This window comes from Periplaneta americana, chromosome 1 (assembly GCF_040183065.1).
Source record: "Periplaneta americana isolate PAMFEO1 chromosome 1, P.americana_PAMFEO1_priV1, whole genome shotgun sequence".
NCBI lineage: Eukaryota > Metazoa > Arthropoda > Insecta > Blattodea > Blattidae > Periplaneta > Periplaneta americana.
In genome coordinates this window covers 90,816,109-90,839,194 of record NC_091117.1, presented here as the reverse complement: position 1 = coordinate 90,839,194, position 23,086 = coordinate 90,816,109, and the positions used below count along the sequence as shown (strand labels likewise).

Sequence of the window (23,086 nt, the reverse complement as noted above, 5' to 3'; positions counted from 1 at the left end):
GTACTCTTGTCTTCGTTCCTAAATATTTTTAATTTTTCTTACAGTTGATTTAAAATTTATAAATGATGATAGCCTAGTTCATATGAGTGCATCTTATACATAAAGCAAGACATAATATAAAAGTTTTATAGTGAAATGTTGGTAACACTGTGGAGAAATTTCAGTCACCCTGCTATTTCACTGTAGGTTTATTGAATTCTTACCACAACATTTATAAATTATGAAGAACAGACTTTCAGCTTACAACCACATGTTGCACAAGATCGTATAATTTTAGGACAGGAATCTGGTCATATATCATTTTGATAAAAATTATACATTTGAATTAGACTGTACAGAATTTACTATTCATCACACCATTTTTATGCACTGCATTAAAATTTGTAAATTGCAACAATTTATTTATAGGCTGTATAAATATATGTTTACATTCAATTGAGTATTTATTTGTCTTTTTTTTTTTCTGAAATTACTCTTTAACGCATTATTTTTCTGTTCTATTTACAAAATAAGGAAAATTTAAAATTTCTATAATTGCCGGAAGAATTTGAAAGAATTCACTGGAAAATAAAACCAAACAGAATCCCAAAATAAATTACAAAATATAATTCCAGAGGCATAAGAAGCCTAGAATAACAGTTGCAAAGATGGGCATGAAGCTGATGTGCCACATGGTCAAATATGAATTGATATTTACGATTAAATAACAGAAACAAATCAAGATGTTAACACACTATGTAACATTTTTCTCTGTGTGTGTGTGTGTGTGCGTGTGTGCGCGCGCGCGTGTGTGTGTGGGGGGGGGGAAGGTAATAGACAATCCTGAATGGAAATATACAAGTGAAAGTTACCTAATTAATTTACACATCAATGAAATTTCGTTTTAAAGACTAGAAGTCATAATTTATCATCTTTCTTACAAATTAAAATAAGTGTAATACGCATTAAACACTTTGCTGAAGGACTAAGGAATACTTCGCATATTAAGTGAAACAAAATAATTTGTGACTTAACAGAAACTGACCTTGTTATTTAACAAATAACCCTATCTTGTGTTATGGAAGCATCCAACATATCAAATTAAGATGTTATTACATTACTCAGATGTTTGTAATGAAATTAAGTTGTAATAATATTATAAATTCATTAAAAATTTAGTACAATTATTTTGTGCTTTTTGTATTATTTTTATATTACAAAGCTCCTTTTAGGAAATTATTGCACATATTCCTGCCCATATTTAACAATTTTTGTACCGATGTTTCAGGTTATGGCGAAACAATTTCTATTGCAGTTGAAATGGCAGCACGTGATGCTCTGAAACGTTTGTTCCAGACCACAGAGAACATGAAGCCTATACCATTCACCATGAATGTTAATGTTCCTTTAAATAATAAGTTCAAACAGAATGTAAGTGTCGATAACTGGAACAGTAAGAATGTACCAAATGTTGTTCAGTGCTAGAGAGATAACTTTCGTTTACAACTTTAGTTGTATGGATATAAACATGCAGCAAACTATGTAATATACTGTTTTGTGTATTAATCTACCTTCGTCTAGCAACACTGTATTGAAAATGCATAACATCTGAGACATGTACACACATTTTAACTTCAATACATAACAGTAGTTTTCTACAGTCTTTGCATAACTGAATCCATTAAAAGGTTTCCGTCTTTATCCTTTACTCTTATTCGTCCATTAGAATATCTTGTTTCTTGTATACCATCAGGGTAAACAGTCTTAACAGTGCCATCAGGATACTCACGGCGCTGAAACAAATAGAAATTCATATGAAATTAAAGTATTATAAGAGAAGAGGCAAAGTGTCATCTTGTTTCTTGTATACCATCAGGGTAAACAGTCCTAACAGTGCCATCAGGATACTCACAGCACTGAATCAAACAGTAATTCATACGAAATTTGGGTATTATAAGACAAAAGGCAATGTAGGATTATCTTGTTTCCTGTAGGGTAAACAGTCGTAACAGTGCCATCAGGATGCTCATAGCAATGAAACAAACAGTAATTCATACGAAATTTAGGTATAAGACAAGAGGCAATATGGGATTATCTTGTTTCTTGTATGCCATCAGGGTAAACAGTCTTAACAGTGGTATCAGGATACTCATAGAACTGAAACAAACAGTTAATTCATACGAAATTTAGGTATTATAAGGCAAGGGGCAATGTGGGATTATCTTGTTTCTTGTATACCGTCAGGGTAAACAGTCTTAACAGTGGTATCAGGATACTCATAGAACTGAAACAAACAGTTAATTCATACGAAATTTAGGTATTATAAGGCAAGGGGTAATTTGGGATTATCTTATTTCTTGTATACCATCAGGGCAAACAGTCTTAACAGTTCCATCAGGATACTCACTGTGATGAAACAAACAGAAATTCATACAAAATTTAGGTGTTACAAGACAAGAGGCAATGTGGGATTATCTTGTTTCTTGCATATCATCAGGATACTCATGGCACTGAAACAAACAGTAATTCATACGAAATTTAAGTATAATAAGACAAGAGGCAATGTGGGATTATTCGTTTCTTGTATACTATCAGAGCAAACAGTTTTAACAGTGCCATCAGGATACTCACGGCACTGAAACAAACAGTAATCGTGTGAAATACATGTATTATAAGACAAGAGCCAATCTAGGATTGACATAATAATTGAGAGTTTCAATTAGTACAGCAACTTAATCAGTAAAATTACTGTTGCAGCAGTTATCTCTGCCATATTCAAACTTAGAAATCTGTTTCGTGCATTTTCACTTACAATATATATGTTCATACATAATATCTCTTGTTCTTTTCTTACTCTGAAGTAAAGCAATACAATGCTGCAGTCATTACCAATTCTACATTTCCTTTATTCAAATAATGAGACGCTGAACATGTACTACATGAAATCTGACCAAGAACCAACCTCAAATGGACTTTAAGATTAAAGTCAATATTAAGAAAACCCATGATCACTCCTCTTAGCGATCTTCTGTCCTACCTCAGCCTAGTCAGCTGGTTATGTTTGTTTTCCTATGCATAGTATAGTTTAATTTCTATAAGCTTCAAGATAGTAGCAGTAGCTATTTATTCTGTGGAACAACGTGCTTTATCTATTATATGTACAGGGAGAGATGCTGGCAACGTAATACATAATATACTATATTACCGCGAAAATCTCAAAATCGACTTCTTGCAATTTCAGAGTACTTTCTTTTTATCTTCGTATAATGAAAGGGAGAAAAAAAATCTGTAATTATAATTGCAGAAAGTTTGTAACCTTTAGTGAGCGAATTACTCTGTGTAAAAGAATTACTTTTAGAATAACACGTATCTCCTGAACATAGTTATTTAGTTAATTGTTTGAAGACAGGTTTGAACCTCATAAGTGACACCAATAAGGTATCATTCGTGAGGCAACTAAGCCAGAAGATAATGGGATACATAATAAAGATAAAATAATACGCAGATTTATTGGCACTCTAATATGTCTTGTAACAACTTGTTATTACTTGATATACCTAACAATTTAATTCGAATCCTCAAAAACTAGAATGATTAAAATTTGTGAATGCAATGCTGCTCATGTCCCCACAGTTGCATAGATGCATTTATGAAAAATGTTCACCTTTAGGAAGCATTATATACATCCGAATGTATTTGTAAGAATAACTGAGACATAACTGAAGCTTTCATAATGATTGAACTAAGATGATTTTGAATTTTTCAACATGTGTTGTGATATAATTTATGCAATGTATCAATTTTCACAAAATTTGATGGAACACTACAATTACATACACTCACTCTAGTGCACGATTTAACTCTTCACATATACACATCATGTACAATATGCGGAACCTGAATCACGTAAGTGAAGTGGGTAGGCATTGGATACACATAGACATACACATTTCAAATAAATTACTGTTTTTTTTTTTTAAGACAAATTGAGCTTGCACTCATATACAGCTTCAATATTTGTACAAACAAACAAAAAAAAAGTCTCACCATATGGTCCTTATTCTGGATTTCTCTTTGCCCATTGGGTAATAACAGGGTCTTCTCTCCAAGTTTTGTATCCACCTTCACCACTAATCCATCCTGAAATACCCATTCCTCTTGGCCATCTGGAAAGCAGGTTTTAACTGTAGCATTTGGATAAGTGACTTCTTTTGTTCCATCTTTTTGAAGACGTTCCAACTGACCACTGTGAGTACAGAGAAATTAATATTAATGTTCATCTCTACAGGACAAGTCTCAACAATAAACAGTTCTTTACTACTAATTGCAAATGTGCGCATTTGTGAAAGATTGTCCTCATGATAATCTAAAATGCTGAAACTAGAATCCGTTCCACAGTGGTTGAAGCATGACTTTGGATGCATTGTAGACGAAAATGCATTTACTCTGTAAGATTTCCACATGCTACTGCTCACATAATCTGCACGAGATGACTAGGGCATGCTTCAACTATGGTGGAATGGCTTTTATAGTGTAACATTATTTTTATATTTAAAGTGTTACTTTCTTGTTTTGTTTTCAATGCATTCCAATATCTTCATCATACCTTTCATTTCTGAGTAAGGAAAAATCTATAAGCTAGAATTCATTACCTTCAATGATTGGGTAAGAGGTAAAATAGGTTACTAGCAGAGCTGAAGTTTGATGTTGGCAAGTAAAGGTCAATAAACATTGTTTGGAGTGTCCTCATTGAGGGATGTTTTCACGTTTAATGTGTCATCAAGTCTATTATTTCCTAGTCTTTGCCAGACTCTAATGTAAGTCATTTTCTGCAGTAATTATTGCAAGTTTTACAAATGTAGTGAAACCTGGATGTTTAGGCAGTTAAAGTAATAACAGACTATAACATAAAAATAGACATTATTAAATCTTTTTTAATTCATTTACATGTATGTATGCATGCATCAGAAACCTGTACTGTTCCCTAGACTGCACTCCAACCTATTTTTAACTATTGTAGGTGACAGATGAAATGAGGGGAATACAAAGTGTGTTGGCAGAATGATAGACGGAAATGGGAGTACCCCGAGAAAAAACCCTCAACAATATCTGCTTTGTCCACCACAAATTTCATCACGTGCCAGGGATCAAATCTAGGTCACCAGGATGGAAGACCAGCACATTAGTACTAAACTATGCTACTAGTATAGGAAGGGCTTGGGGCTCTGGGACTTGTCAGGCTACTCGCCTGAGGATGGGACATGGCTCTGTGAGGGCTGAGGCAGGATGGCCCACCTATCAGAATTGGATTCACTAATGTCCCACAGGCATCCTATCATCAGACTTGGACAATCATCATACATGTAGGGAGCATGCATTTCTCACTTTAAAAATAATAATAGTAGTGAGTTTCAAAGTAATATTCACTACACTATCCTAAACATCTCTAAGTAGGGTATGTGATAATGAAGGGTTGATCAGCTTTTATATCATTTCTTTTTCGAGATAAATACAGGTTCTAAGAGTATATACTTGTCTCCAGAGAAGTTAATTTTTATAGAAAAATTAAACCTTTTTTATCTTTCTCTACTTACATTAGGGTTACATTAAGTTTACAAAGTTTTTTGTATATTTTTTTTTTTTTACTAATGACTGGTACTTGACTGTTCGTCATTCACCCATATGAAGCCAGTTGTACAGACCAATTTATCGACAGAGTCATTATCCAGGGTAATCCATAAGAGGCTTGGTCTACTCTACACCTACTATGAAATGAGATAATGGAAATTTGTTGGGCAGCAACAAGGAAACTGGAGCTCCTAGAGAAAACCTCTGTTTTTTCTGAACTACAGGCTTGGTCAACGCAAGTTATAAATCAGAAGTACGCCAGGGATTGAACCTAGATAATTCAGGCAGGTATCTTTTAGCTCTGTTTTGGTCTTCATCATTTCGTAGACAATTGTTTGCAGAAAATTAAGGTCTCTTTTGCTGTACTTCAGTAACAACTTGGGTTAGTGCAAAACAATCTGCATCGATACATTTAAGCTCTAATTAATTTGACATTTTCATTAAAGGTATAATTATATAAATAATAAATTTTTCCGATAATTTTTTATTTTGAAAGCTGATAATACAGTAAAATCCCTTGTATCCGGCACCCAAACAACTGGCAATACGAAAACAATGGCACTTTTGGCTAGGCCAAAAAAAATTTGTCGTTCATGCAAAAGGGAAGTCGGACGAAGATGTGAGTGGTTTTCGTGGATCGCACATGCCGCATATTATGTTCATCTTTACATTGTTCACGCGTGAAAACATAAACAGAAAACCCCGTTATTTCCCTGGAGTAGATCAGGTAGCATTGGTAAGCTGTTACTTGGGCTTTGCAAACAATGCGCAGAGACGATATCTTTAAATTTACCACTTGAATTTGCCCGTTTCAAAGAGGTGTTGGATGAATCTAAATAGGAAAGTGTGAAATTCTCTGTTTCTATAGCATGTAAAAGTTTCATTCGAATGATAAATAGTATCATGGCTATTACCACTAAAAGCTGCTGTTGCACAATGGATTTCGCAAAACGTAAGTGAAATGTTCTTACACTCAAGCATGAGGGATAGACTTCTTGCACTCAAACACTGTGTGTATCATGGCAAGACACAGATGTTGGATTGTCCACATTCATTCACTTTGTGGAATAGTCTTCATATAATTATGTCAACATACAATGTCGTTCATCTACAATGTAGTCACAGTGAATTGTTTAAACATCGCAGGCGTGCTTGTAAACAAGCAGACATTAGAGATATGTTAAAGAGGTTCAAATCATTGAGCGCTACTTCATCGTCTTCATTCACAGTTGCTCTTCACGTCACATGGCGCCATTCAAAATTGTCATAAGGTTACAAAAACTTTTAGTATTTTTTATGCTATTATGTATTACAATAATATTATGAACTGATAAATGTACATTACCGTATTCAGTACTAAAAATAAACGTACGTATTTCAGAAATTTATTTTTAAATACCGGTATCTATATGAAAATTACTAAATTTCAACATGGAAAAAAATGTTGTACAGTACAGTATGTCTTTACATAACCTATAAACGTATTTTCCAATTATCCGGCACTGGCTTTGTCCCACAGTTGCCGGACACGAGGAATTCTACTGTAGTACACTTTTGGTTGGCACTCCCAATGAAGCAAAAAGAATATTAATTCATTTACCACTTTATTCTGTGTAACAAAAATAATTACAAAAAATGGTTAGTGCAAACTTCGAGTAAATGTCATTTTTCATTAATAAGCATCTTATTAATTTTTAATTTAGTAAATCGAATATATTTTATATGCATCATTCCCGATTTTATTGACTCGTAGATACCGAATATGAACAAAATCTGTGTAGTAGTTAGGAGAAAAAGCTGCATACAGATGGATGGTATGCCAAAAACTATTTTTCAGTATTAGGATTGTTGAAACATTTATTTTCATGAATATTTTATTTTGTTTTTTTTTTTTTTCACTTGGTTATATAACAACGCTGTATCAACTACGAGGTTATTTAGTGTCGATGGAATTGGTGATAGCGAGATGATATTTGGTGAGATGAGGCAGAGGATTCGCCATAGGTTACCTAACATTGCCTTACGGTTGGGGAAAATCTCGGAAAAAACCCAATCAGGTAATCAGGCCAAGCGGGAATCAAACCCGCACCTAAACGCAACTCCAGATCAGCAGGCAAGCGCCTTAGCCGACTGACCTACGCCGGTGGCTTGGTATTCTTTTGTAGCATTACAATATTCTCTCTTTATACTATTTAAAATTAAGAAAAACTAAATAGAAAAATAAGGCTAAACTGTCAAATCAGGCACAAAATGAGGGAAATTAAAACTAGTTGTTTTGTAACAATTATTTCTTTGTAATTTAAAAAAAAAAACATTCTGCCTGTTTTACTTATTTGAACTGACACACTCCATTCATATTTGATGTAAGCATTAATAGTGGGGAAATAACGACATGTTTAATAGTTTGACAAAAGTCTGTGTTGCCTAATATGACCCAGAGCTCTCTCTCAGCAGCTGTCACATTAGTCATTTGTCAGCAGAAAAGTACTTACTCTGGAAACTCCAATATTTCTAATCCATCAGGATAAGTTGTATGCCATGTTTTCGTTTCAGCATAAAAATATTTCACTGTTCCATCACTTAGTGATTCTTTTACATCTCCGTTATAGTAGATTATTTTCGTCTGTGATCCATCAGATGATATCTTTTTGAGATTACCATTAGGATACAAAATTTCCTTTCTTCCATCTGGAAAAACTTTTTCTCGAATATTTTGAGGCTTTGTTGGTCTGTTGAAATTATATATTGCTGAATCAGATACTGCACTTACAAACTTTTGTGTTACTGAGTTAGAAGCAACTGAATTCGAATTCTGGCACGACTCTGATGTGACAGAATGTAATGTTAAAGGAGCATGTTCTTGCTCAGGGAATGTTTTACTAAAATAATCCGAGTTGTAAATCACTTCTGGCAATTCATCACAATTCACTTGTTCAAGTTTATTACTGGATATTTTTGTACTTTCATCTTTATTCACAGGCTCTTGGAGGACTTGCATTGGGTGTGATTGTTCACTTTTAGAAATACTATTTATATCAGAATTGTCGTCAGTACTTTCAACACTAACAGATTTGGAATTTGTATTATAGAATGCTTCATACAGAGCTGTGTAGATTTTATTCTCATCTATTATATCTGGTGATGTTCTACTTTTGCTTTCTTCATTTCCAGATGAATATGAAAGTCCATCTAAAGATTCATCAAAACCTACAAATTCATCTTCTACACTACTCTTAGTCTCTGAATTAGAAATGTTCGAAGCTTTATGTTTTATAACTAATTTTTTTGAAGTTTCATCCTCTCGAGCTACTTCATCTCCAGAATGCCGAGACTTAAGATCTGGAATAGCTGGAAATGTTTGATATTTATTGGGCACATTACCCCATTCATTAATTCTGACAGCATTGCATTGCTTTGTTTTGGCTTGTCTCTGTGGTGGATTTTGTCCCTGTTGAAGGACAGACGAAGGTATTTTTTTAGTAGGCACAACTTCATGAACTATGATAGAATCTTCCAAATCACTGGGTTTTATTTTTGCAATATGGTCGTTGATTGCATGAATGATCTTGGTTGCAGACGATGTTTTATTAGGTTTTTCGGAAACCTTGGATTTCTCCTGTGGAAAAAGAGAAATCATGTTAAAAATAAGCAGAAGTAGCAGTAGCCATATAAACTACACATTTTTAGAGGGAACAAGAAATGTGTGACACTGAACTTACAAGTATTACACTTTAAGTTAATCAGCAGACTTGCAGACTATGTGAGTTATAAAAGTTTTCTAATTTTTGCAGTCTGGGACTTTTACTTTGTACAGAAACATCACCTTTGCATTAAAAATTGTATCTATTACGGTTTAATTGAATATAAACTATTTATAATTAGATACTAGCATCGAATCACTCAATTTTTATTGCATGCAATATTCTTTATACCACCTAACTCAAAATATACAAATATAATTTTAGAATATAAAAAGAAAACTCGTCAGATCAAGGATAATGGACAGTATTACAAAATAAACCTCTTTAACAAATACAGGTTTTCTGTTATGAATAAGTGTAGGAAAAACAACACAAAAAATCATTGTCAGAAAGATGATATATAATTTCTCATTGTACACTTTATGCATTTCCTAACAATTTAGTTTTTTATGTTACCAATTATATTTCTGTTCGTAGGTTTTTTCAACTAATGTTTACAAGACATACAGAAATAAAATATTTTACTGTGCATCCAAATAAGAAGATTAAAGTTTTATTTTCTGCATTGTACACAAAATACATTTTTGACAACCCCAAAATATCTGACACAACGTGTATGGTTTAAGTAGATGTTAATTTTGCACACAAATTCTCATATTTAGCTCTTTGTATGCTGTAATCACTTTTAATATTAATTTGCTATTAAATTTTACAAAAACACGCAAAAAAAATATACCGTAGGCCTACTTAAAATTTATAGATATATTTCGAGTATGATTTTTACATATGTGCAGAGTCTATTCCTCAAGTTGAAGACAATTTTCAGAAAGATTTCCTGGTGTGAAGGTTACAGCTCGTGAAACAATCTATAAATTAGTATGTTAACTTTGGGAGGCTGTAAGTATTACAGATAAAAGGAGGAGAAAGGAGAAAAAGGGTGTTGATGGAAGAAATGTTGGATATGTTACAGTAAGTGAGATATAAGGTTGTGATTGACACTGTGTAGGCGAGCTCATATATGTGGAGATTCGGTATTATCTTGTCCAATGATAATTCATGACTCCCTTATGTCACCCTGGGTCATGGACTGCAATTGGGCAAGATAATGCCGAGCCTCCACACATGGAGTTCACCCATGCAGTGTCAATCACAACGTTATTTATCACCCACTGTAGCTACTGCTTGCAAATTCCCCTAAAAGTCCTGTAGGCTGCTTACCCATTAAGCAAGAATTTCGTGATTTTTTATGCACAGATCTACAAAGTTGTACAAAATTAATGTGTGTCATATGCTACAACTGGGCGATTCTGGAAAATGGCATATATTTTGTGAATGGGTTGTGAATAACGTGTATGATAAAGAAATAGACACATGACTTATTTTATTCCCCATTGAGGCTTGATCCCATCTCCATGGCTATGTAAATTCACAAAATTACTACTCAGCCATTCCAGGCAAACTGGAAATTCCAATGAAAAAGTCTTTTTCAGAAATATTTGTTTCTTATTAGTGTAAGACATAGATTAAGGCTCTAAATTTAAATATTCTAATGTTTTATTTTAAAAAGGAAAATATTTTACAAGCTATATGGGCACTGAATCTAAGTGGTTTTGGCTAGGTAATAAGTACTTTTTGTTTTCCTAAAGTTTGCAGCACTTACTCATAGAGAGATCAGCTGTTAATGTATGTTTTTCAAGGAGAGCTATTGTTGAAGAAATATTTTGAGAGCCTGCACTAATAATTTCAGAGCTCCACTATGTACTATATTCTTTCTGCCATTTATTTTAACTAGTTTGAGTTAATAACAATTAGCAATCTTACACAGTTCAAGTGAATATTTTGACTTAGATATGTCACAGTTGTTTTGAAACTGAAAAAATGAAGGACATTAACTCATCTATTAACATTCGTGGCATGGAAGAAACAGCTATAAAATATTTACCGATTATGTTTTTGTCAACTAATTAGATGCCATGAGATTTGCATAGCTTCTTTTGCTTGAGGCAGAGACCTGTTTTTTACACTTTTTGTTAATACAAATCTTGTAACATCCGTGATGGAACCTTTTCTTTATTTTCTGAAATAGTAATCAATTTTATTCAAACAACTTTTTTCTGTATAATGATACTGATCTTCTAAATTGATTCCAATAAAAGTTAGCAAAAGTCATTTGTTTCAATATATAAAGTTTGAAAATAGTAAAAATGTAACATCCATGACAACTGGAATGACTGCACTACTGATCCACTGAAAAACCAGACATTATTCACATTATCCCAACACCATAGTCTGCAACCATGCAGTATGGATTGCAGACTGTAGTAAGCCACATCCAACTCCACTATAAATTATAACACGAAATCAGTTGAAGCACCAGTCATCCCTGGAACACTGAGGAGATCACTATGCCCTCGAGTGCATTGCCACTGAAGATATCTATCATATCGCAGCTGTAGGCGAAATGTCTGGACGTAACATCGTCAGTAGACCACAGCCTCTTAGCCCGGAAAACATTCATCCCTTTATTCACGAGGTTCACCTACATGGCGAGAAAGTGTATGGTGTGCTATGAGGGGGAAGGAACTTTTGGACTTTTTTTTTTTCAAGAAACAATTAATGCCAATAGTTACGTGAATCTGATTTTACAACCCTTTTTCAATAGTTTACAGAGATGGAACGAAATCACACATTCTATCAATAGCATTCTGCTATTGCATATACAGCAAAAGTTTCCCTACAAGAAATTAATCAAGTGCTTCAGCCAGAATGCAATAATTATTCTTTAGTATTAATTTATGGTCCCTTAACTCCCCAATCTGATACACTGTGATTTTTAGTTTTCTGGCACATTGAAAGATAAACATGTACAGGACAAACCCATACACCTTGAAAGATCTCAAAACACAATTTTATCTGTTACGAGATTACCTCTATTTCTTGATAGAAACTTGAGTAAGCAAAACAGATAAGCAGGTGCCAAAAATGTACAGGAAGGACAGCGAACAGTTTCAACATGTTCTTCGTTAAATTGAGTGAGTACAGTAGTGGCAAAAAAAACTGGACCGACCCTTGTAGCTGATTTCAGAGCCTTGTTCACTCCAGAGCACAATAGACTGGTAACTAAGACTTTCGTGATTCGAATCCTGCCTGGGAAAGAAACTTTTTTTGTTCCTTATTCAAATTTATTCCCAATACTTTTCGATTGAAGCGATATTTTACTACTTAACTTATTATTCCCAGAACATGAATTTTACCAGCAATCGAAAAGTAATGGGAATAAATTTGAATAAAAAATTTCCTTCCCCGACAGGAGTCGAACCACGAAAGTCTTAGTTACCAGTCTATCGTGCTCTGGAGTGAACAAGGCTCTGAAATCAGCTACAAGGGTCGGTCCGGTTTTTTTTGCCACTGCTGTACATATATCACTATACCCCTTTCATGCACCTTAATTTATGGAAGTTTTGACTTTTTAGTCATCCAGAACAGCACGAGTCATTCATACTTCAACAACGTTGCCGAGTTGTAATGTTAAGACTCAGTCATTGTTAGTTATGGTAAGTTAAATATTACATGTGCCCAGACAAAATATTATGCCATGAAGAAGATGAGATGTATTTAACAAAGTCGTGTGAGAAGTATTATAGTGTCAACTCAGTGTGCTGTTTGGCTGATAGAAGTACTGTTATTATGCATATGAAAGCTACTGTGCAGGTGAACTATGTTAGACTGAAACACTAAGTATGTACACATATATAGTACTTAAAGTCATATATTGCAAAGTATCAAATAGAGGTACTACAGTATTTAAACAGATTACCTCAAATCTAACCATTTTTGTTTGGCTTTTTTCTTTCTTCAGTTTCTCGATTTCACTTTTCAGTTGAGCATTTTCTTGTTCTAGTTGTCTCATTCGATCTCTTGTTCGAATCTGCGTAGCACTCCACCTGCTATCCTTTTTGTGCATCTCTTCTTGCAAATCTGCAAGCTGAAAAAGAAATAGTGGAGTCTATGTGTAATTGGTTCTCTTCAAAGTTTTCCCTCAGGATAGACAGCATCCATTTTGAAGTCTCATGATTTTATGATTGTAGTAATTTTGTATTTTGATGTTGTAGGAGTGTCAAGAGCTTACAGCAGAGTCCGTATAGGCCAGTTTCTATCTGATGCTTTTCCAATTCACTGTGGGCTAAAGCAAGGAGATGCACTATCACCTTTACTTTTTAACTTCGCTCTAGAATATGCCATTAGGAAAGTTCAGGATATCAGATAGGGTTTGGAATTGAACGGGTTACATCAGCTTCTTGTCTATGTGGATGACATAAGTATGTTAGGAGAAAATTCACAAACAATTACGGAAAACACGGAAATTTTACATGAAGCAAGTAAAGTGATAGGTTTGGAAGTAAATCCCGAAAAGACGAAGAATATGATTATGTCTCATGACCAGAATATTGTACGAAATGGAAACATAAAAATTGGAGATTTATACTTCAAAGAGGTGGAAAAATTAAAATATCTTGGAGCGACAGTAACAAATATAAAGGACATGTGGGAGGAAATTAAATGCAGAATAAATATGGGAAATGCCTGTTATTATTCAGTTGAGAAGTTTTTGTCAACTAGTCTGTTGTCAAAAAATCTGAAAGTTAGAATTTATAAAACAGTTACATTACCGATTGTTCTTTATGGTTGTGAAACTTGGACTCTCACTTTGAGAGAGGAACAGAGGTTAAAGGTATTTGAGAATAAGGTACTTAGGAAAATATTTGGGGCTAAGAGGGATGAAGTTATAGGAGAATGGAGGAAGTTACACAATGCAGAACTGCATGCATTGTATTCTTCATCTGACATAATTAGGAACATCAAATCCAGACGTTTGAGATGGGCAGGGCATGTAGCATGTATGAGCGAATCCAGAAATGCATATAGAGTATTAGTTGGGATACCGGAGGAAAAAAAACCTTTGGGGAGGCTGAGACATAGATGGGAGGATAATATTAAAATGGATTTGAAGGAGGTGGGATATGATGATAGAGACTGGATTAATCTTGCACAGGATAGGGACCGATGGTGGGCTTATGTGAGGGCGGCAATGAACCTGCGGGTTCCTTAAAAGCCATTTGTAAGTAAGTAAGTAAGGAGTGTCAAGAGACACCAATTAATAATCTAATACAACATGTTTATCTGAAGTCTGATTAGTGTGTATCTAGTCGGTGATGTATGCAATGGAAGGGGAAAGGAACTGGCCAGCCTACCCCATTATCTCCTAGCTTAGTTGCCTCATTGGTGTCACTTATGAGTAGAGGGAGTGGAAAAAATACCTGCATAATCTGTTTATGAGGATACAAGCACAGCACATCGGAACTATACATCGCAGGGCAGGTAACACAGGCAAACAGGACACAGGTGCTGTACAGTACGTACATAGACTTCATGCAACCAGTGCTGATACCAGTCGGTGTTCGTAAGTTGGTGAGTGATTTGATTTGTATTATTTAAAAAAGTCGTTTCAGTGGTTACAATGCGGAAGACAATTCTAAAAAAATTAGACTAGATGTACTAATACAGGAAATGGGTGCTGAATATTTCATCAGTAGAGATGATACAATTATGTGTACTCTATGTATATCAGAGTTAAAGAACACGAAAAGACAAAATATATAGCAATCAAATGCCGAATGAAACAGTAATCAGAAGACAAATCGTGTCTGAATGCTACAATGAAATGATAAATAATATTAGAGATACAGTGGGAGATAATAAGATTTGGGTATCAGCGGATGAAACAATAAACATTAAGAGTAGATGTGTAGCAAATATGATCGTGGGCATACTATCACCCAATAATCCAGGCAAAACATTTTTACTAAATTCTGAAATTATGAGAAAGGTAGATCATGCAACTATCGAGATGTTTGTTGTCAATTTTATAGTCTAAGAAATTAAGTTTTACTTCTTGTCACAGATGCTGCCCCTTATGGTGAAAGCAGGTAAAGAAATAAAACTGTAGAGCAATGGACTGCGGGCAGTCTGTTCCCCGACATCTCCTGCATATAGTGTAGTAACTTTTTGCTGCTTCTCTCTGTAGAACATATATCGTGTCATTTTTCTGCTGCCAGACTGTATCAGCAGTTTGATCTCAGCCAGTTCTCTGTTTGTCATTCTCCGGCCACCTTCACTTAATTCCAAAACAAATAAAGTTCGTGTATGTCTAACTTCATTGCAAGGTATTTTGTCCCCGTTCTTTACTTATGAGGTTCAAACTTGTCTTCGGACAGTTGGCTGAACAACAACATGTTTAAATGTATGCTGTGGTCACTTATGAAAGCTAAAAATAACAAGATAAAGGTGTTCCCTGCATATTGTTCCCACTTTGATCACATATGAATTTCTGATGACAAATGAGCAGTCAGTATCCAATAAAAAAAAAGGCAGTATCAAAATAAATAAAATTGAGGTAGGGTTTCAATTTAAGCGTGTCATTAATTGACATTCCTTGACACACTCATATAACAAAATACAAATTCATGAAATCATTTACTTCACCAGATGAGTCTCATCTCAGATGAAATAACTATCTGTCCTGAAAGAAAAATCAAAAGAATCCAGATAGTAGATGGTTTGATTAATCCTTCATACTGTACCCAGCTCTGATGATTTGTTTCCACATCAGAATCGGACTAAAAAGATCTACATCCACAAGCTTGGGACCCTTCGATGCAAAAAGTATATGCCATTTAATATCATATGCAACATTCTCAAACCAAGCATTGTATCTTTTGATACAGTTCCTAATTTAAGTTGCAGATGGCACTGCTAAGACAAATAATATATGATGGAAATATTCCCTAGCAGTAACTCTCGGAAATGTCGTTTCTTGGCCCCACAGACCTTTCTGTGGGTATCTGTAATTGTTAATAACAACTTGACACTTGCCAAGAAGGAAAAATTACTATACCATAAAAAAAAAAATCAATTTTTCTTACCAAGCCCATTTTACTCGTACTTTACTAAGTAAAAATCGTCTCCTGCAGTGACTGAGAGGTCAGACCTTCAGCCTGTCATGCAGGCAGTCCAGGTTCGATTCCTGGTCAGGCCTGGGATCTTTCATTGAAAAACCCAAAGTGACACTTGTGGCAGACAAAGTAGCAATTGGGGTTTTTCTTCAGGTTCTTCCCATATTAGGCATCTACGTCATTCTGTTATCATTTCACAGCATTCCCAAACAACAACTGGCGATGAATGGAGGGGCTTGTGTAGGAACAAATGGGGTTGCCTGCTCGAAATCTTGGTAGGCAGCAAACCTTAGTGTAGTCAGCCAATGTGGGTTTGAGAATGCGTCTAGCTTAAGGGTCAGAGCAATAAAAAAAAGAAGGTCGCAGTGCTGGGTCGTAGTTCCCTCCCCCCCCCTCCCAACTTCAAATCCAATTCAAGTAAAAATCACTCACAAACTGTTTTTCCTTGGTGGTACAGATTTTAATTTTTTGATTCCTAGACAGAATAGAAATTGATCTTGTTTTTTTTTTACTAAATTTCAAATATCTCAGTCACATAATCTAGTAAGAAAATGACAACTAAATTAGAATTCATGAAGTATAAAACAAAATCGAAAAAGAATTTGAGAAAAAAAAACAATGTAGCTATGATCACCTATACTAAATGTTTAATACTGAGAATAAAATGATGCAAAAGTCAGTTTCCTCTTACAATTAATAAGAAATATGAAATTTGATCGGTTTCAAACTGCATTCATAAACAATTGTTGGGAGCACTGCTTACACATTCTTTTGTCAGTCATTAAGTCAGTTGTTCGCACAAGTTCTATGTTGTGTAATGTTTTGTAGTGACAATAAGTTTACCAAAGAAGTTTACCTGTTTCAGCTGTTGTGGAAGCTTCTTGCACCGTTGCCAATTCAACAGCATTTGCTAAAGTTAAAGATCAGATTTCAGACAATGGGAAGCATTGCAGAGGCATCAGGATCTGGATGACCAAGAACTTGTATTGAAGAGCATGTACAATTGGTTGGTCAGTCATTTGTAAAAGGCATCTGTTGAATTGGAGGTATCCCAAAGAAATTGCAGAGAAAGGGCTTAAAATTCAAACATCATCCAAAGTTACTTCACATACTGCATGAAGACTATTACAACAGACAAAATTAAACACCATATCTGAACCAATGGAAAGCATTGCATATACACTAATGTCTCAATGGCCACAAATTATGCTTGTAATGAACACATATCTTTGGTTGCATCTGTTAAATTGGGTATCTCCAAGGAGCCTGCACAGAAAGGACTTAAAATTTAAATCATATTATTCGAAGTCATTTTACGTATTGCATGAAGACTGTTACAACAGGCAAATAAGAATTATTCGTAAGCTGTAATGAAACAGATCCAAATTTCTGGCAGTCAGTGTCATGAACAGATGAAGCACATTTTTCAAATTTAACTGATATGTTAACAATCATAATAGTGTTTATTGGTCAGATATGAATCTTCATTAAATAAGTGAGAAAGAGCTCAATATGCCAGATGTTTCTGTCTGGAGAAGAATTTCGAGGACTGGATTAACAGGATGTTATTTTTTAAGAAACTGTTACTTCACCAACTTATTTAGAGATATTGTATGGACGTTGTGTTGCCTGAGCTGTTTTTTCGTTTCATTTTTTTGTGGAAACAAGATGGAGCTCCTGCCCACTTCAGACTGGAAATTCGCAGGTATTTGAATAGCAAATTTCAGGAGTCGTTTTGATGTTGTGGGACTATCAATTGACCACACCAACAAATTTAGGTGACCTGATAATATCAACTGAAATAAATATGACATCATTAATGAGGATAAATCTTTATTGTCACATGCTTGTGAATCGATTGTAAGTCTTGTATGAAATGTATTGAAAAGGTAGTTTGAACAATGCACTTGAATAATACAAGTGAAATTAGTTACTTCGTCATTCCGTATACTAAAAACGATCCCATTGCATACGAGATAAATTAAATAAGGAAGAATTAAAAATTTAAATAAAATGTTTCAAACCAGACATGACTAACTCACATGAAACAGTTTCGAATGGTTAAATCCATTTGCTGCCAAACTTAATCTCACAATTGCAGCCTTCAGCAGTTAAGGAAACAATTATTCATGCTTACCACAAAGTAGATAAAGATACACTTAATTTCTGTGGTATTGTGGGAGTCACATCTGGCTTTGAAACCTTTCAAATAATAATTCAAAACACGAAAAGATTGTTACAAAAATCTTAATACACAAGTGAAAATTATAGGACTAAACTACTTAAAATTTAGCGTAATTCACAAGATTCGTGAAGGCAAAAAAAAAAAAAAAAAAAGTGTAAAGCTTTCTCTTGGTACTTTAAATTCTTAACAGAGCAAATTGTTCTGACTTGTGTAATACTATCAAAGAAACTTATCCCACAAGTAAAATGTTAATGAGCTCATGTTGAAACCTCCCGTGCGCACACTGTTAAATCTTCACAGCAAGTTGGCTTGGCCGAACTACATAAGCAGAATTAAAAAATCTGAATTTTATTCACTCATCACAGACGAGCAGACAAGTGCTGTTTCCCATAACTATGGTCCTGGAACACAACTATGGTCCACGATACAACTATTCAAAGAACATTGTAGAAGTAACATAGACCGTCCATAGATAGCTGCAGTGATTTGACTTCAAACTACAGTACAGCAAAAATATAGATAAATGAAGTACTACGTTATGGAGTACAAAATTTGAATGGACCATAGTTGTGCTCCAGGATCATAGTTATGGGAAATGACGGTATATATATATATATATATATATATATATATATATATACATAATATAAAGTAAGAAATTTAAATTCGACTGCAACACTATACCTGTTTTTTTAGAGACTGGATTTCTTCTCTTTCTTTTTTCGTTGGCTGATTCTTAAGATCTTTACAGTACTTTTCAAATACTGATCTTTCTCGATTCAACTTTTTTCTTTCTTCTTGAAGCAAGGACTCCATTTTTTCCTTTTCTTCACTCATTTTCTTTTCTTGTTCCTTTTTCTCCTTTTTAAATTTTGATACCTCTTCTCCATGCATCTTTCGTAATTTCTGCAAATTGGCATTTTCTTTACGAAAGATTTCTATTTCTTTTTCCAATTCCTCCAGCCGAGTCCGAAGCAATGAACTCTTGAATATGACCTCATCATGACCCTGCACTATCTCTTCAGTTTTAACTTGGTTATCAACACGTGCATTAGCACAATTCGGAAGTGGGTGTGATGTTTCGAGATCTAGCGGTAATCTACTAGTGTTTGTTACCATACTATATATTTGATACTGCTGATTTACCAGATGATGTTGACTTAATGTGTCGGGGGATTGTAGCGTTTTTGTATGACTGTCATCTTTGGTGGGAGACTGGTCAATTTCAGCGAGTGATAAGTTTGGTGATTTACAGCTATCACTGCTAGTACAACTACAGTCATCACTCCAGGCCTGATCATCTTGGAAGTACTTGCTATGTCTGTTTTTTTCGGTATGCACAGTTTCCATTTTGTGTCTTTCACTGTTCTCATCACATCTTAGATTTCTGCTTGTGTCACCCTGCGAAGAAAAGGACGTATCACCATCACTAATTGATTTATATTCATTAATCTCTGAAAATCTAACGTGCAATTGTTTACTGCATGGAGAGTTTACACCATCACTCGTTTTTACACTGCTAATGGATGTGTTTAAGCTTGTGCATCCATCACCTGTTTCACAATGGTTGGCACTTTCTACTGCTATGTTAGTTACAGTGTCTTTGTTAATATCATACGCACCAGATATGAAATTATCGTGTCCCACTCTTCTGATAAGGGAAATTTTATCGTCTGCAAAATCCAAGCCATAAGGAAGGTACCCAGAAATGGTATTTTTATTAGGAAACTGAGGATCGTCCAATAAAATTTGTTTTTCACTTTCAGCGTCCTTCGAAGAATGTGGCTGAAATAACGACGCTCTGAAATCGTCATTTTGGTGAGATGAATTCTGTAGACGATTTTTAACTGGCGTTGAATTTAGAGAGCTTTCCATTAGACGTGCGACTAATGATGACGTGGAACAAAAGCTTGAATTTGCTGCATGTTGTTCTAGGAGCTCAAATATTTTCAAGTCTTCTACTTCCTTCTGTAAACATATAATTAAATATAGTTACAATTTTAAATGATCTTAAATATGAATTATAGTAAAAATTCTACGTAAGAATTTTGTTTAATAGTGACTTTGATGTTTGTAAATATCTTCCATTAATCCCTAATTGAATTCTTTTAGGGCTTTATATTTTACAACTGTTTACATTACAAAGTTGTTCATTTTGGGACTAATTCCTCCATTTTTCTTGCATGAATTTGCGAATATGCCAGTCACTTAGTATGCTACTATGAATACCAAAACCAAATAATTTCAAACTATCAGTTAATATAGGCCTATGCCTTTATTTTGGCATGAATATAATAAATCTTCTATGATTTGACTTTGTATCTTGCAGCTTAAGATAAACTGTTCACTGATGTACAGACCGATTATTTAGTCCTGACAGCTCAGCAACGCGAAAGAGGGGAAGTAATAGGAGTAGTGGGGAGAGTTCCGGAGTAGACATAAGGGCAAGCAGTCGGTAAAGGAATGCAGTACAGCTTAACTCTACTGAAAACACAATGCTATACCGCATGCGTGACATCCAATTGCTCTGACTGCAGGCAACAGACTAACCTGAACATCTCTTGGCGTAACTTAATGGACTCGCCTGACCAAGGCGCACATTGCCGGGGACTGTCAGGACTAAATAATTGTACTGAACACTACATAAGCTAATCTTTATGAAAGTTAAAATTCTGTACTCACTGACCCATATTTACATAAATTTGTATCTGTAATAAACTTCAAATCACCACAGGACTCCACATTGGGAAGAACAAAAGACATAATATAGTCCATCCAGATAAAAGGATTTCAAAATTAAAACATACATCAATTTAATTTTAAACAAATGCTATTTCATGGGTACTGGTATTGTATTATTTACAATGCAATGTTCAGTTACCATAGTTTCGGGTCTCAATAATTCCAAATCGTTTATGAATTACTTTATTTTACAGGTACTTTATGTTTAAGTCATTTACCTTATTTCTTTTATCAGTATCTCTGAGTTTTTCCAGAAATGAAAGTTCTATAGAATCTCTTACAGGGCTGTTTCGCATTGCATTCATTCTAAGTTGCGTATCCTCACTGTCTTGTACCTGCACTATCTTGTCCTGGTCATTCTGTTGAAGAATTTGTGCCCATGTAGTTACTGAAGGTGAAGTTTGTGTTTTCTTAAGAGTTAACTTAGGCACAGCACTTTTGGGGTACTGAGATCTTACACTTTTTGAAGGCTGAAATGTACAGTCTGTCTCGTTCCTCACACTTTCTATACTTTTTTTTGTGTTTGTATCACTCTTCTTTATTCCGTTTGTTGACGATGCACTGACTTCGTGTTTTCCTCTAAAAATGCGTGGTTTACGAACAACAATGCTGTTTGATGAACGAGGTAGCTGATTTGACTTTTCACTTTTCTTCGCATTTTTTTTATTACTTTGTTGTGGTGGCTGAAGGTTTACTGGATCCATACGAAATCTTGCGAGTCCTTCGCCTTTCCTCAAGAATTTCCTTTTCGGTTTTCCTTCTGTGTCTTTGGATACATTATCAGTAGCATCTACGTTCCCATATTGTTCCAATTTTTCTTGAAGAAGTTGATGAAAATCTTGTCTTGGTGAAGCTATTGGCGTCTCATCTAAAGAATCTGCTCTTTTATGACCCTCCGCAACCTGTAACATGTATAAAATAGACGTTATGTATAACCGGTAATGTAAGTACTGCACATACATTGGTAATATAGTTATAGGTACATTTGTATATACAGTGCGTTCCAAATAAAGTGATGTGTATCTGAACTTAATTTCACTTCTTTATGGCCGAGAGAATGAAACGTAAACCTCCTACTTACAGGGATATCCCCCGTCGTTCTATCTTCATTAATGGTTGTACCAATGGTTGAATCTTCGTAATTACTGGCATCATGTAAATCCAGACTGCTGTTACAAGTTTTTATATATTTCGACGACACAGATTCTTCACATACGTCGTCTATAAAATAAATTAGGTACCATAATTAGATATTAATAATCTTACACATAAACCATTAAATTTACAATGATATAGTAAGATACCAACCGCTATTTTGAAGTCCAAATACTTGATACATCCTCTGGTGCTCGTTATTAAGCAATAATCTTTGTTCTTCTTGTTGATGCAACAATTTTTCTTGTTGTTGGCGTTGCCATTCTCTCAATTCCTCTATCTTTTGCATTATAGTTCCAGAATATAAATGATGCGATGCCATTGTCCCTTCTGTAGACTGTAGGAAAACTAAGAACAAATTCGTAGTTTTCTGTTTATCAACAAAGGATCACTTAAAATATATGTACACATAAATACGTATTAAAAAATCGTCGATAATTTTCATACTTCCCTATCGTTTTTCTTACGTACTAGTAGCTGTAATCAGGGTTTTCCAGAAACCCGCCAAGTTTATAGTTGTCAACCGTAACAAATGACAGTCGAAATTTTTCCAGAATGGTCAACCTTAGAAGAAATTCTTGGTATCGTTGGCGTCAACGAGCACAGAATGCATGTATTCTGTGCTCGTTGGTTGGCATTCATGGTTTTGTGTTCTGTGGTTACCAATGTTCTACAACCTAAGG

At 34.6% G+C, this 23,086-nt stretch overlaps 2 protein-coding genes across 3 annotated transcripts in view; one reads left to right on the top strand and one right to left on the bottom strand.

Moving 5' to 3' along the window:
• mRpL44 (mitochondrial ribosomal protein L44) overlaps positions 1 to 1,639 on the top strand; it is a 49,951-nt gene extending 48,312 nt beyond the window's left edge. For both annotated transcript variants that reach the window (XM_069823795.1, XM_069823804.1), the window contains exon 6: positions 1,268 to 1,639. In XM_069823795.1, the coding sequence (XP_069679896.1) occupies positions 1,268 to 1,464 (197 nt within the window). In that variant the 3' untranslated portion in view covers positions 1,465 to 1,639. The remainder of the gene's footprint in view (positions 1 to 1,267) is intronic.
• Sas-4 (spindle assembly abnormal 4) lies at positions 1,635 to 22,919 on the bottom strand. The gene is made up of 8 exons (XM_069823757.1): positions 22,557 to 22,919; positions 22,330 to 22,469; positions 21,467 to 22,150; positions 19,191 to 20,474; positions 13,126 to 13,293; positions 8,100 to 9,223; positions 4,027 to 4,225; positions 1,635 to 1,772 (listed from the first exon to the last, which is right to left on the bottom strand). The coding sequence occupies exons 1-8, from the start codon at positions 22,723 to 22,725 to the stop codon at positions 1,635 to 1,637; spliced, it is 3,906 nt and encodes a 1,301-aa protein (XP_069679858.1). The 5' UTR covers positions 22,726 to 22,919.
• Between the last annotated feature and the right edge of the window lie 167 nt (positions 22,920 to 23,086).